The sequence below is a fragment of the Schistocerca serialis genome, chromosome 8 (genome assembly GCF_023864345.2).
Source record: "Schistocerca serialis cubense isolate TAMUIC-IGC-003099 chromosome 8, iqSchSeri2.2, whole genome shotgun sequence".
Lineage (NCBI taxonomy): Eukaryota > Metazoa > Arthropoda > Insecta > Orthoptera > Acrididae > Schistocerca > Schistocerca serialis.
Window position 1 is genome coordinate 616945477 of NC_064645.1, and position 16486 is coordinate 616961962.

The window sequence follows — 16486 nt, forward strand, 5'->3', positions numbered from 1 at the left end:
GGATTGCTAGTGACAACAAAACTAAAACACTTGTGCATGTGAGAGAATGATGAAGGGGGATCAAAATACCAAGACAAGAGAAATGGAGATGGGTGGAAAGTAACGATATAAGATAGATTCTGAGGGCAAAGAAGTGCACAATGGAGCATGTGGTAGAGGGCAAAACCCCAACTCCACATTTCAGGTGCACTAAACTTCTTCTCTAGCATGAGCTGTTCTGAATTGCGCAAATGAGATTTTTTCCCCAGCACATCCTCCATTCTCACTTTCTCACAGCCTTAAACCTCAGCTAGTTTCCATTGTCTGTCATCTACCACCCTTCTCCCTCTATTCTCTCAACATGTACCCACATGTGCCGCCAGTCCTCTCTCATCCTAACATTATACTGCCCTTTCTTTCTCTGGTATTTTGCTGTTATGTGGAACATCTCTTCTAGATTATAAAAACAATGCACGGTTTTCTGGTAAATTGAGACTCCAAGGTGAAAGATTAAGGGATAGTTGGCCAAAAGATGTGGCGGAGAGTGTTCGAAGCCGAGGAGAGGGCTGAAAATAGGTGCTCGCAGAATAGTAGTGGGAGAGTAAAGAAAAGTGGAAAGGGTTATGCGCAAATCAGATATGGCCAGTGGCTGAAAACTGTTGCTGATGATGGAAATGCCATCTGCCACACACTGTACGGTGGCTTAGGGAGTATGATTTAGCTCTTTTTCTTATTATTAGAAAAAAAAAATCATATTCTCTGTCATAACACTAGAATGAAAAATGTGTAAGACCTATTGCCACCAAAATTCTCAGATGGTTATAACCTGATCATTTGCATGAGTAGTTTTAATTTGTACATGGACTAAAATTTAAACCAATTAACAATTTGGATCTGTGTGTGTGTGTGTGTGTGTGTGTGTGTGTGTGTGTGTGTGTCTCTCTCTCTCTCTCTCTCCCTCTCCCTCTTCATACGTATCTGAGCGCGCAACCCTCCCCCCCCCCCCCCCCCCTCACCACACACCCACACACACACACACGCACACACACACACAAAGTAGTGTTCTCCAAGGTTGTTTACTCAAAAGATCTTTGGAATTTTCAGCTGGTCACTCAAGAGAAACTATTACAAGTAGAATTTAAATATTCACTTTGCTTGGATCATTATAAAAAGACTATAAATATGTGTGCTGATTATGACAACGTTTTCAGTTTATATGAGTCTTAAGTAAATGATTTCTGGATTTTTCATTTCCAGCTGAAATCAGTGGAGCGGCGATATAATGATGTGGCAAAGCGTATTCAGCGAAAAGCTCAGGTATTAGAGATGGCTTGTAAGGGCTTGGAAGGAGCTCGCCAAGAAATAAAAGAAGCCCAGGAATGGATGCGTGAGAGAATGAAAGATGTTAAATCTCCATCACCACTGGGTTTTGAAAGCCGTGCAGCCGAAGATCGGCTTCAGTCTACCAAGGTAATGTAATGTCTCTGTTCCAAAAGAAAAATTAAAAAAACATTCTTAGAAGTTAAGAAATATAGAAATCTTTGAGATTTATTATGTATCATTCATATTTATTTCCATTGTAGTGTGGTGAAAAATGAACTTCCATTTGCTGTTAGCTGCGTACATAAATTAAATGTGTTGTTATGAATGAGTTCTGGGCAGCAGTGGGGAAGAAAATGAGATGTGGAGGCGGGAAATAGCTAAAAGATGTTATAAAAATTACACTAATACAAAATGAACATTGAAGAGAGTTGGGGAGGGGGGGCAGAATGTTGCACACAAAGATAAATATGCAGTAGGAACTGGGAGGTAACTAGTGCTCCAAAATTAAGGAAAGGCACTGAATATGAAAAACTTCTGACACAGACATTTTCTAGAGATTCACCTAACTGAAATTAATTTTGGATTTTTGGTGCTCATAACCTATGTTCCTTTAATTTCCGTTTAACTTTATTATATTGATTGTGATATATTTGTATGGAACAAGTTTACATCTTTCACTGTATTTCTCCATGAGGAATATACTTCCAACATAATTTTGCAGGGTATTTGGAATGTCTATTTTCATACATATTTCTTGGTAAGTATTGTGCTTTGTCATGTCAGAAAAAGTATCTGTTATTGCCAAATATCAGTTTTGGTGTTCAGGAGAGTCATAGATTTCCTTGAGTTCATGAGGAAAAACAAAACATTGTAAAAAAAAAAAAAGATGGATGTGTTCAAGAGTCCATTAGGGATTTTTATTGGAATAATTTGGGCTTCTCTGTGAATGTTCATGTCGCAAAGTATTCAACAACTCTAAACCTCATTCATTGTTGTTGTGGTCTCCAGTGTCCACACTAGCTCTAGCTCTCCACAATAGTCATTTGATTGATTGCCTTTACGTTAGTTGCTCAATCTAACCATCAGACCTTCAGCTTTAAACAGTGGAAAGTCCAGAATGAAATAACAACTTTATGGAAAGCATCAATTGCTGCCCACTATATACAGGAGACATTGAGTGGCAGACAGGCTCAATGAAAAGACTACTATACATTTAAACACAAGCATGGCTTTCGTGCACGTGCGACCACTACCACTGTCTCTGGCCACTGTGGCGAGACTGAGTTGTAACTTCATCTGACGAAGGGATAAGGGGGAAGCATAGGGTGGGAAGGGGGCAGACAGCAGGGTGGGGTGGTGGGGAGGGGGGGGGGGGGTGAAATGCTACTTACAGGTGCATGCAGGGGTATCCTGGGGACAGGGTAGGAACTGCTGGGTATATTCAGGAGGTGAGGAGGGGGGGGATTGGAAATGGAGACGAGTAGAGAAGGGGAAAATATTAGTGGTGCATTGGTGGAATATATGTGTGTGTGTGTGTGTGTGTGTGTGTGTGTGTGTGTGTCTGTGTGTGTGTGTCTGTGTGTGTGTCAGTATTTTTAAATGATGTTATATATACACTTAAAAAACTATATTATATTTTTGGATTATAGGCACTATTGAAAGAAGTAGATGGAAAAAATGTCCTGCTGGAAACCTTAGAAAAGCGTGTTTCTGGAGTATGCTCAGAGCTGGAAGCTGCTGAGCAAACATCATTAGAAAATGCTATGCGTTCACTGTCTGCAGATCATGCAGATTTATCAAATGCATTACGAGCTGAAATAAGCAGGATAACACAAGCTGCTGATGTTCGACGGAAATTTGAGGAAGTACTCGAATCAGCACAAGTCTGGCTGAAGTCTATTGTTGGTCGCCGTCCTCCTGCATACCTCCCATTACGGGCAGCTGCAGTTGAAGCTGAACTTGCACAGCATAAGGTATTTTAACTTCCGCTTCGATGAAAATAATGCATAAAAATGTGATTATTAGTCTTGGCAGACCTTTATTACTTTTTGACCAATAGCTACAAAGTTATGATCATTAATTAAATGAAATTAAAATTTTCTCAAAGTATCCATTACATCATATGTTTATTATGCACATATTATTTCAAAGATTTCAGCTTAAGAAAAATGGTGCACTTCCAAGGAAGTAGCATGATGTGCAGTATGACTAGGCTAACAATTTTTTCTTTAGTATTTCTTACAAGTCTTACAAACTAATATGCTCTGTTGTTTTCTGTTTAGGCTCTTGAAAATGAAATAAAAGAGTTTTCAGAAAACACGCTAACTGATGTGCAGAGACAGGCTAACAGTCTAATGAAAGAATGTGGGGAAAGCGATAAGAAGAAGTTACAATCAGTAATGGAAGGTAAATAAGCATCATTTTCTATCATATTAAAACAATTGGTAACTAATTCTGACAATATCAGCAAGTGCATCTGTATATTTATTTGTATTTATTTCAGCTTTGGTGTCTGATTTTGAGGCTATAAAATCACAGTCTGCCAAACGCTTGGCATCTCTGTTAGAACTTTTGCAATCTCGTCGCCAATTTGAAGCGGCTATAGAAGCTGTGGAACACTGGCTACAGGAAGCGGATGTTGCAACTTCTGCGGAAATTAGAGCTAGCAGCATGCCACTGCTTGAAGAGCAACTTGCGAAGGTTTCTGCACAGTGTTCATTTTACACATATTTTATCGTAAAAATTTTTTCCAATTTGTTCTTTTCTTTATCCAGGATCTTGATAATGAGGTGCAACCTCAAGCTTAGATTCTTTGCAAAGAGTGAATTTCAATAACTCTGAAAGAGATGAGGGGATATTTAATGATACCAGTGAACTGTAATAAATTGTGTGTCAGAGGAGGAGGTGGGGGTGGGGAGGAGGAGGAGGATTCAAAAAGCAAAAGTGCCTAGCTTTCCGTCAGGAAATTATAACCAAAATACTCGTGGGAGTAACTCTCCTTTCTTGTTATTTCCTTTTCCCCAAACCTTATACTCACCCCCTTTCTGCTCCTCACTTCTTTCCCTACTGGCCTTTTCATTACTGGCGTCTATATTGAAACCAGGTTAAAGACATATTTTTATAAACATCAGTCATTTTTGTTGCATTAAATTAACTTGATTTTTTTTCTGCCTCTGTGCTGAATGTAACTTTATTAAAAGCTGGCACATTTGTAATCTTTTTGTGAAAACATCATCTAGTTATTGGATACAGAATTGAAAACAGTAATTGGATTTGAATATTTACATTACATAATATTCAGAAACTTTTGAGCTCTCTTAACAGTGAGCTTCATGTTATTGCATTTATTTTTCCTTACATTACTACATCACAGTTTCTGTTTATGTAGTTTATAATTCTCTTTGTTTACAGTATGATCGTCTGAACCAAGAAGCACAGAAAATGAGAGAAGACATTGAAAAACTAATTGAGCAAGGAAAAGCAATTCTTCCTACCGTTAGTGATGCAGACAAGCTCACTCTATCTGAACAGTTGAACAATATAAAAGACAAACACGCTCGAATATTTGGTCTTATTGCTGATCGTTCAGATGCACTCAAGGCCCAGCTGGAGCAGTACAAGGAGGCAGCAGCCAAATTGGCAGAGAGTGTTAATTTTATGACACAAATTCAGCAAGACCTAAAAGAGTTAAACAGACCCGTTGGTAGCAAAGTCGAAGATGTTAAGAGTATGCTGGCTTCTTATGAAGTAAGTATGAAAAGTTAGTATATCAGAGTGTATACATGGACAAGGAAAAAATATTCCTGGATTTTTTCCAGATTTCCCTGTTGAAAATACACTTTCTCCTGTGTGAAAATACCCTTTTTCTGTGTTAAGTGATGGTATACTTTTCCTCGGCACTGTAAAACTTGTCAATCCTTTGAATGTTTATGGTTTATACACCGACATAGAATTTCCCAGCACTTTAGAAAACAAAACTCAGGGGGAAAAAAAAGTTTTGGAAAGATCTTTGATGTGCAGCAACATATACGCTGCATATTTTTTCATGTTACGAAGGTATAATTTCGAATTCCACAAAACATCTCATGTTACTTTCCGAAGCATTGAAATTGAGATTGCGACGTGCTTTTGTAAACCAGTCGCAGCTCACGTCATGTGACCTCGCCGGCTGATGGCAGCATAGGACATGTGATGTAGTCAGCCAATAGCAAGATCACTCTTAAGTAGCGTGAACAAACAAATAAGAAAAGTTAATGGTTTAAATCAATACACATAGTGTTGCTACAAGAAAAGCAAAGCTTACACATATAATATTGGTCTCGAAGATTAATAAGCTGCAAGAGAAGATAAGCTTCCACATATAATGTTGATCTTTTTCACACATGTTACACTTTAGGGTACATCACACAAATGTGCCAATAAAAATTTTAATAACGAAGTAAATGTCTGATCTTCTGGGCTCGAAATTCTTCTAGATGATCATTCTCAAAGAGTTGATTTTGATTTTCAAAAGAGAGTCAAATGCTCTGTGATTTAAGAAATTCATTGTACATTCTCGCACATAGTTCATCTTGCGTAAAAGGAAATTTACTTTGAAAGTAATGCTTTTCAAACCACCATTCACAATATTCTCCCATGACCTGTTAGAAATTGATTCGTTTCAGCAGTTTGCGAGAAAGCGCCAGATAACAGGCGCCACTGCCTTGTGCAGCTACTATGATGCAGGTAGCCCATATGTTCATATGTGTAAAACATGTCATAAAAGAGTATCGGAATTTCGTGACCCATACTAAAATGCATAAGTTGGCTTAAAGTGCACATTCGTATGTCCAGATTCAGATGTAAATTTTCTTGAGTACCAGTACTGTATTATCTCATGTTTGGTTCTTTATTATGGCGTAATGCCACACTAGCTAGAAGATGGAAAGCATACACTTGAAATGCAGCAAACAGTTGAAACTAGCCAACAGTGTGAAATTCAACACTTCGTTTCAAATAATAAATTGACTGCCTCACTGGAAAAGATTAATAAAAGCCAAATCTCTTTAGCAAACTGACAAAAATAACTTTTTTGTTCTGCAAGGTGATTATTGCTTGATTGTCATAATGGTGGAAATAAAACCAGAAACTAATAACATATTTTACCCTTCTGTAATCATGCAAATGCATTTTAATTCATTTGATAGCTCCCGGCCACAGAAATCCGTTTTGTTTTCATTTAATGTGAGAGCAATAAATGAAGAGGAAACAGCAAAATCACTAAACATAAACACAGGTCACATGGAGACTACCCACCGCTCCACTACAACTCAGATTGCTCTGTGTATCAGCCCCTGATCTATGATGTTTCCGAACCAGGGAAATATTAGTGGCGCCCAGCCACACATATGTAGCCAGAAGCAGGAGAAGGTATTACTCCTACGCGACTCAACTGCGCATGCACAAGAGCCCACCGCAACTGCTCAAACGACTCTAATGTAAACAGCTGTCACATCATGCTCATCAGTGGCAATTTGTTGTTAGGAAGCACTGCATAGGCCTTTGACACGCTTTGCTGCTGGCAGATGCTTGTATGAGCACTGTGTTTTGTTGTTGTATATGGTGCATTTCCCTTGTGACTTAAGTTTTCTTTTCTTTTTTTTCTCTTGTCTCATGTTTTGCTGGTGCAGTATTATTCTGCAGAAGCTGCATATGGTAATATCCTTTGTTAGAGTATTGTTTCTTACCAGTCAAAATCACAAAAATTTAACTGAAAACTAAAAAAAATGAAAAATTCCCGGAATTCTAAAAAGTTCCTGGGTTTTTCCCGGTTTTCTCTCAGATGAAAATATTCCCGGGTTTTTCCCAGATCTCCCGGTTGACCAGAGTCATATACACCCTGTATACACACAGCTTGAAGGAGAGGGTTAGGTTCAGTAATTCTAGAAAAGCAAAGACAGGTTCAGTAATTCTAGAAAAGCAAAAACTAACTGTCGTTTTTTTCTTACAGGATATATTGGCAGAAGTAAAAGCCAGTAAACAAAAGCTTGGTGATCTACAACTGGGCAGTATGGGTGATCTGCAAGGAATTTCCCAGCAACAGGATGATCTCATTGCAGCCATAGAATCACAGATTGCACGTCTGAGACAACTATTATTGTTACGTGAACAGTTCATTGCTTTAATAACAGAAATAATGACCTTCATAACGAAGTATACTGAAGTTGTGCGTGATATAGAGAAGGGTGGAGACACTGTACAAGAGAAGATCAAAAAATATGATGATGTAAGTGTAACACTTTTTCAAAATTTAGTGTCTATCTGAATGGTAATTCCATGTTAACTTCATGGAAAATCCAGGATGGAATGTAACAATATTATGAGAAGATAAGTTGCTAATCACCATATAGTGGAAATGCTGAGTCACAGATAGGCACAACTCAAAGATTTTGGCCAATCGCCTTTGTCAACAACAGACACACATACACACACGCACACACACTCACACAAATGCAACTTGCACACATGTGTGTAGTCTCAGACAGCTGAAACCACACTGTGATTAGCCTATCTGCGACTCAGCATCTGCGCTATATGTTAATTTCATCTGTGTTAAGGAAATTAAGCATGTGTTAACCAAAATAAGGAGAACATACTCAAATCTGTGTCTCTTATTTATTATGAGCAACTTAATGCAGTTGGTGTATAGGTTTGAAATTTAAATGTTGCCAGATGACTTGTGCACTGTGAAAGGCTTATGCACTACTGTTTAAAAATCCATTGATAATATTGAAATTGGTACTGGGGCCAAGTAGTAAATAAAGCGAAGGTGAAAGGCATTGCTTTCCATGCTCCTATTGATGGTCCTTGTGTTTCTTCAGGTGGTATTCTGAATTTTTCTCTTGTCGAACATGATAAATTTAGTGCAAGTCCAAGTCAGTTTTATGGAATGCCCATTCTTCAAGTAACATCTCCCTTGGAGGAGTACTCTTGGGTTTGTCTTCTCCATCCACAAATTGTCTTTCTGGAAATAAAATGACCTTATGGCATTATTGGCCAGGACTTGTTCAGTCACCAGTGCAAGTCTTCCTGTTTGACACTCCTTTAGCAACTTGCACTCCTTTGTGATGAAAGTGAGATGAAATCATGAGGACAACACACATACCCAGTCCTCAAGTGAAAAATATCTGTGTCCCAGCCAGGAATTGAGACCTCGTGACCTAGAGGCAGTGACAGTAGCCACTAGACCATGAGCAGCTGTCTTTCTGGAGAAAGAGCCCATAATTTTACCCAATTCTGTCACCATTAACGTCCTCTAGAAATGACAACAAACATACAGCATGGAAGATATACATAACTGCTGACAGAATATATATAACTTAATATTATTTGTGGGTAGTGAAGGGTGATTGAGAATAGACTGCACTAAAATACCAAATTTTCTCAATTACAAGCCGTACAACTTTGCTACCTCTGTTTGCCGATAGGTGGCGATAACGGTAAGTAGCGGTCGAAAGAAACAGATCACAGATGTCGGGCAGTTAGCTTGGACCAACAAAAACTCATTCAAACATTAGTCGATTTGTGTCTGCATCATAAAGTTGTTCTTGATTGAAACTGTCAGTTTATGAGCCTAATTCTCGTCATTTGTGGGAGGTGTTTCTGTTTTGTTTCAATATGAAGAAAACAGTGGCTTAATCTCATTGAATGCTCTCAAGTACGTGTGGAAAGTATGCTATTAGTGAAAGAACCTGTCGTGAGTGGTTTCAACACTTCAAGAACAGTGATTTTAACATCATGGACCGGCATAGTGGTGGAAGATAGAATGTTTTTGATGATGCAGAATTGGAGACATTGCTGACGGAAGGGATTTCTGCATCGCATTGTGACTGGGGATGAAAAATGGGTTCATTATGATAACCCTAAATGCAAAAAATCATGGGGATATCCCGGCCATGCTTCCACGTCGTCGGCCAAACAAAATATTCGCGGCTCCAAGATCATAAGATCATGCTCTGCATTTGGTGGGACCAGCACAGCGTCGTGTACTATGAGGTGTTAAAAACAAGTTTGAGCAGAGCATTAAAAGACAAATGGCCACAATACAGCGAGTGGCACAATAAAGTGATTTTTCAGCATGACAACGCTCGACCCCACGTTGCAAAAGAGGTCAAAATGTACTTGGAAACATTAAAATGGGAATTCCTACCCCACATGCTGTGTTCTCCAGACATTGCTACGTCTGACTATCACCTGATTAGATCAGTGGCGCATGACCTGGCTGATAAACACTTCTGATCTCATGAAGAAGCTACTTCTGTAAAATATCTGGGAGTATGCATGCGGAACGATTTGAAGTGGAATGATCATATAAAATTAATTGTTGGTAAGGCGGGTACCAGGTTGAGATTCATTGGGAAAGTCCTTAGAAAATGTAGTCCATCAACAAAGGAGGTGGCTTACAAAACACTCGTTCGACCTATACTTGAGTATTGCTCATCAATGTGGGATCCATACCAGATCGGGCTGACGGAGGAGATAGGGAAGATCCAAAGAAGAGCGGCGCGTTTCGTCATAGGGTTATTTGGTAAGCATGATAGCGTTACGGAGATGTTTAGCAAGCTCAAGTGGCAGACTCTGCAAGAGAGGCGCTCTGCATCGGGGTGTAGCTTGCTGTCCAGGTTTCGAGAGGGTGCGTTTCTGGACGAGGTATCGAATATATTGCTTCCCCCTACTTATACCTCCCGAGGAGATCACGAATGTAAAAGTACAGAGATTCGAGTGCGCACGGAGGCTTTCCGGCAGTTGTTCTTCCCGCGAACCATACGCAACTGGAACGGGAAAGGGAGGTAACGACAGCGGCATGTTAAGTGCCTTCCACCACACACCGTTGGGTGGCTTGCGGAGTATAAATGTAGATGTAGATGTAGCTGTAGATTGGATTGATTCGTGGATCACTTCAAAAGATGAACAATTTTTTCGACACAGGATTCGTACACTGCCTGAAAGATGGGAGAAAGTAGTGGCCAGCGATGTAAAATACTTTGAATGATACATGGTAACCAATTTGTTTCATTAAAACTTCAAATGTTTGGGAAGAAACAGCGGAAGCAAAGTTGTACACCTTGTATAAGACGAGGTTTTTCCCCAAATTCATCATTCGAAAATTATGGGGTCATCTTATATTTGCACATTAACTATTGCTGCTGAGGCCAACTGTTTTATGCTGCTTAATAGATTGATATAGATGTTGTCTTACATTTACTGGCAAAGCTTGGGCTGCTGAGGTCATGTGCAGATTTATTTTGAAGAAATCAGAAGGGTAGGTAGTGCAAACAATACTCGCACTTGAACAGGTTAGATATTTCATGATGTGGCGAAGCACTCAATACAGCATCAACCCTGCTTGAATGTTCACGTGAAATATGACTCAGAAGGTGTCAGTGCAAGGGGTACATGAGGAACTATGAACGAGCCACCACATCACTCTATTGCCCTGGTTATAATTTGATAATTTTGTGAGATATAGGATGACACAGAATTTAATGCTATTATCTTAGAAACTCTTATATTTGAACAGATTTGCAATAAAAGTTCTCATTTATGTATGGATACCTTACACAAACATTCATGGTGCTTGGAAGGTGAAAATATTGCCCTTCAAAAACAGTTACTTGATTCTGAAAGAAAGTCAGTATTTCATTTGATTATGAGATACTGTAATGATTTACCAAGTGGGTTGCAAATGAGAAATTTAGTTGCTGTTCACTTATTAGAATACTGGGTAAAAACATTATCATCTTTTAATCAGCTCTAGAACACAGTGGTGGATTCAGGGTAAAAAAAAAAGAAAATAATGTTAGACTAGCTACTATCGTTATCATGGGAATAAATTACAAGGGCTAGACCCATCATGGAGATAGTACCAATGGCATTAGATCATGGGACGAGCAAAAGTTTGAGAAAATTACTGACTTGCGATTGTTATCTTTTATTTTTATATTACTTGATGTTGTTACATATGGGCTGCACTCTTGAAGATATTGCAGTCCATGTTTCACAGTTGCTCAGCACAGCATTACGGACGGGTTGGAGGGCGAACAGCTTGGCTGAGAACTAGGATGGGTGCAGGGAGGGGAGTAGTCAAGAAGCAGCAAATTACATCATGCTGCCAACCATGGGAACATATACCACTGCAGTTTGTGTGATTCCATTTGGACTTACTTTAAAATTGGACAAGTACAGAACAGTGGCATACATTTCTGTAGGAGATGGTAAAACTGGAGATAGGGGCCAGTGGCCTGTTGAAGTATTCCCTGCAACAGTGTTGTCGACACACACCATGGGGTATAAGGGGAACGGAAGTGGGGTGTCAACTGCTGGTTCCATGCAGCCAATGAAGAGTTGTGGGCAGACTACATGTGTGGAAGCAACAAACATTGTGACATTCTCACCTCAGTATAGAAGTGAATTCCGAAATGTATTCAGCAAAAACCAGCTGCATTCTCAGGTTCCATCACGACCATAACCTCAGGTATTGCGAAATATTCGGAAGAAACAGTGAAATGTTTGTGACAATGAAGATATAAATTTCACGATTGTGCTGTTAAGATGATGATGATGATTGAAACTATTGATACCACACACAACAGGCTTAGTAAGCAAAAATGGCAGAAGATAAAAATTAATGTAACCATTTCTTATTATTTTATTTCTTCTTGTATTATCAAAATATAGACAGTAAATGGCTCAAGTTTAAAATAGGTACAATGCTAACATTAGAGACAAACTTGATGTCAGTAAAACAGTTTGACAGTTTGTAATTCTGATTTGTCAGAATACATTAAAAATAATTTTTTCTCAATGAGACTAAAAAAAAAGGGTTTTTTTCTTATACTCAGATAAATACAGTAATACTCAAAACTTTGATGAGGAGTGTGACAGAATGTAACATGCTGTAGCGAAAAATGCTCAACAGACCTTTATAATGTAAGGACACTGTAGTAGGGACACCACATACCACTTCTGTGTAAATGCTGTTGTAGAGGTTCTTGTATCGTCTTTATTCTTATGGAGCTCACGGTTGTTTTTCGTGGCACAGTAGATTTTATACAAAGATCTTTGCAACAAAATATACTGAAATTGTGCATTATCCAGTTTGTGGAGACAGCATACTGGATAAGATAAAATATATGATGTGTTATATGCTTTCCAAAGATTAGCAACTTTTTACTTTCTTTCTTCAGGTGACATGGGAGATAATGTAAATTGCTCTTGAACTGTTGTTTTACACACTACCTCTTTCTGTCCCTTCACTTTCAGTAATAACACTATGTAAATTTTAAGGTCCAGTGTATGACCAGTCAAATGACAACGCTAATTTTATATGTATTTCACTTCTGGTTTTTTTGAAACATCATCAGTCGATGTTTTTCCTAAACTGCAGTTTCCACCTTTTACCTTGTAACAACTTTAAGATTTCCTTAGCCATACTCTACAAGCCACTGATACACATACTTTGTATTTACTGGTACTCATGTATTTAGGCCATGATAGACGTCTTACATACAATGGTACAAGTATTCTTTGAAGACCAAATTTGTATGATACAATGTTAACAAAAGACTGTGCAAAATGTGCATTGGGTCAGCACTTGATGCACATTCATTTTACTTTAACTGAGTGGGCTTCTTATGGGCCAGGGACAAATTGATGCAGTCATGTTTCATCAGTTATGGTATCATGTACTTCATGTGACTGCCTCGAAGTGAATCTTTGTAGTGTTTGCTAGCAGTATTCTCTCTGCCCATACTGTGTAACATGCAGCACTCTAGCTTGAGAGACACAAAGATAAGCCAGACCCAGATTGAATCCACACAGCAGATTAATGACCATGGCTGGGTGACACATTTCACAGACAGGAGGGACAAACCACTTCCCTCATTTAGGTACCCCCCAACTGTAGTGACCAAAAGTGCATACGGGTTGCCAAATCTTGAATATGGCAGACCCTGTACTAGAGAGGACTAACACTAAGAAAAAGAAAGAAGCAAACAGAACTCTACGCACAAAGCTTTTTGCTCAGGGGTGTAGAGGGTGCAGTATTTAATAAAGCAGAGCTTTTTGACCTGAAGATTCTCACTAAGGATCAAATATATCTAATGTTCACCCAAATCCAAGAAAACACTCAGTTGATAAGTACAGTGGAGATTTCCCATAACTCTAAACTCATTTTCTTCTGTTGCGATCATGAGAATTTCTCTCATGTGCATATTAGTAAAACTACTGCTTTGTAAACAAAGATTTTGTAAAAGTGTACTATAAACATTCCAGACATGGATTTGCAATTATTCCTTCCTTAAAATCATAAAAAAATCATATACCCCATTTCAGTTCCATTGATACTGTTCTCTGACAACAGATGTAAGATAAAAGCAAGCTGCAACTTGAGCGACATACTGTGTGAGGTTGTACAGTGGTTAACACATTGGACACGCATTCGGGAGGATGACAGTTCAAATCCCCATCCAGCAATCAACAAGACATTAAAAGCTAATATTCCTTCCTTCCTTGCATGGCATAATAACAGAGAGTCCATTACTGACTGCCTTGTGTCAGAATGAAACAATACATAGTAACCCACAAAGTTTTGAAACTTTCAGGTCAACCATCCTAAAATGAATGTTTGAGGAGGGGGAGTAAGTTGTTATGTTTAATTTCAGGTGATAGTCAAGATCCAGGAGTGTGAAGCAATGCTAGCATCAGCTACAGACAAGGGTCAGCAGATTGCTGCTGAGGGGACTGCAGCTGACCGGAATGCAGTGACAGAACAGTTGCAGTCTCTGAAGCAGCAGCTGACAGCCTTAAGACGAGCTGTAGAAAAGCAGCGGGAGGCTCACGAGGCAGCAGCAGCTGAACACCGTAAACTAGCAACCGAGCTGGAAGAGATTCTTGATTGGTTACACTCTCATGAGGCAGAGGTGCGTTCTCGCCCCCTGCTGGAACGATCTGTTGAGAGTGTGGATGCCCGTATTGCTGAGCACAAGGCCCTTGCTACCGAGGTTAACAAGTATGTACACTTTATGTCACATTATCATTCTAATATAATTGTTAAATTGTGTACCAAAAGCACACAATCAAATAAATGAAATTCTGATGAAGCAGAAGGTCTAAAAAGGAGGGAAGGTTCTGAGGAGATACAAGTAAAGCCCTTACATGAATAGATATAGGCAACAACTCTTTAAGTAATATGGTAGAAGTGATTTCACTGTTTGATTTGTAGATTGTAAGTGTAACATTACAGTAGTCGAATATCAACTTCACAGGCAGTTAAGTCACCTCTTTAAATGATTATGCAAGCTCTTTTTTCTGTCATGAGAGTGTTGTAGACTGACTTGTTTGAATTACTTTTTAAACTTGGACCTGCCATGTGATAACAAGTGTGGGAAATACTGATAGTACACACAGGGGCCAGAGATACATACATTCAATAAACAAGAAGAAATGGTTATAAAATACAGACTCTTCAGTGATTAAGTAGAAAAGTCACCCAGAACCCCAACCATGGGAGACACAGTAGGACAGAATAAGATATAAATAAAGAAATGTCATCAGAGAGGAACAGGCTCCACTGTTTTGTCACAAAAATATAAAGCAGGTGCTTTGTGAAATGTTCTCTTTATAATGTTTTTTTTTTCTGCATCAACATCTACATGATTAGTCTGAAAACAATCAATTATTGATAAAATTATTCAATTGGATAGATAAAAAAAATCTACTCACCAAGCGGCAGCAGAACACACACGTAAGACTGTTGTGATTGGCAAGCTTTCAGAGTCAGTGGCTCCTTCTTCAGGCAGAAGGGTTGAAGGGGAAGGAAGAAGAGTGAAGGAAAAGGATTGGAGAGGTCTAGGAAAAGGGGTAGATTTTTGGAAAGTCACCCGGAACCGCAGGTCAGGGGAAATTTTCCGTACAGGATGAGAAGGAAAGTTATTAATATGCAACATGAATAGCAAGGGTCCCAACACACTTCCCGGGGGCACACCTGAAGTTACTTCTACATCTGATGATGACTCTCCATTCAAGATAATATGCTTTGTCCTCCCTATCAAAAAGTCCTCAACCCAGTCACAAATTTCACTTGATACTCCATATGACAGAACTTTTGACAATAAGCATGGGTTTGGTACTGATTCAAAAGCATTTTGGAAGTCAAGAAACACTACATCTACCTGGTATCTTGATCCAAAGCTTTCAGTATGTCATGTGAGAAAAGTGCAAGTTGGGTTTCAAATAATTAATGTTTTCGGAATCCATGCTGGTTGGCTTTCAGGAGGTCATTATGTTTGAGCTCAGAATATGTTCTAAGATTCTACAACAAATTGATGTCACAGATATTGGACAGTAGTTTTGCGGATCACTTCTACTACCCTTCTCATAGACGGGTGTGACCTGTGCCTTTTTCTAAGAACTGGGCATGGTTTTTTTGTTTGAGGGATCTACGATAGAATATACTTAGAAGAGGCACTAACTCGGGGGCAAATTCAGTATAGGATTCCATTGGGACCTTGAGCTTTGTTCGTTTTTAATGATTTCAGCTATTTCTCAATGCCAATGACACAACTACTTGATGCGCATTTTCAACTTCTCATGGTGTAATGAATAGTCCATTAAATTTCGGGCATGCAGCCGCTCAAATAAAATTTCCTCCACTGATATTTTGGCCGTGTATCGTCCGGCCATCCACAGAGTGAGTCACAAGACTGACAACAAGATGCCAAGTGCAGCCTTACGTGCACCACCGCAGCAGTTCTGCGCGTACGGGTCACAGATGCTGGTCGGCAACAAAGAAATACGCTTAAACATGCGCCGCCTGTGGTGAAGGCTTACAGACATTTGATTCACTTATCAATGTATGATCGTTGGCAGTGACACCATGACAACTTCTCCGCAGTTTAATTACCCCAAGAGCTAGATTCCACACTTTGTCCAAATTAAAAACATTATCTCTGTTTATTAAATTATTAGCTAATCTAATCTCTATGACTCCCTTGAAGACAGATTCCCAAAAGGGACAGGTGGATGTTAAAATCTTCACGACTGGAATTAATGGAATGACCTGTATCAATACAATGTTCGGCCACAGCTGACTTGTCTGGCTGTAATAAGCGTGTGTATCTTCGATGCTCCACACATCTCTCATGAA

The 16486-nt window shown here is 39.1% G+C and overlaps 1 protein-coding gene across 2 annotated transcripts in view; it reads left to right on the forward strand.

The window, feature by feature from the left end:
- The window catches only part of LOC126416038 (muscle-specific protein 300 kDa-like), a 643030-nt gene that overhangs the window by 375244 nt on the left and 251300 nt on the right, over positions 1 to 16486 (forward strand). For both annotated transcript variants that reach the window (XM_050083501.1, XM_050083503.1), the window contains 7 exons: positions 1237 to 1449; positions 2952 to 3275; positions 3585 to 3708; positions 3806 to 4002; positions 4714 to 5049; positions 7292 to 7567; positions 14004 to 14350. In XM_050083501.1, the coding sequence (XP_049939458.1) occupies positions 1237 to 1449; positions 2952 to 3275; positions 3585 to 3708; positions 3806 to 4002; positions 4714 to 5049; positions 7292 to 7567; positions 14004 to 14350 (1817 nt within the window). The remainder of the gene's footprint in view (positions 1 to 1236; positions 1450 to 2951; positions 3276 to 3584; positions 3709 to 3805; positions 4003 to 4713; positions 5050 to 7291; positions 7568 to 14003; positions 14351 to 16486) is intronic.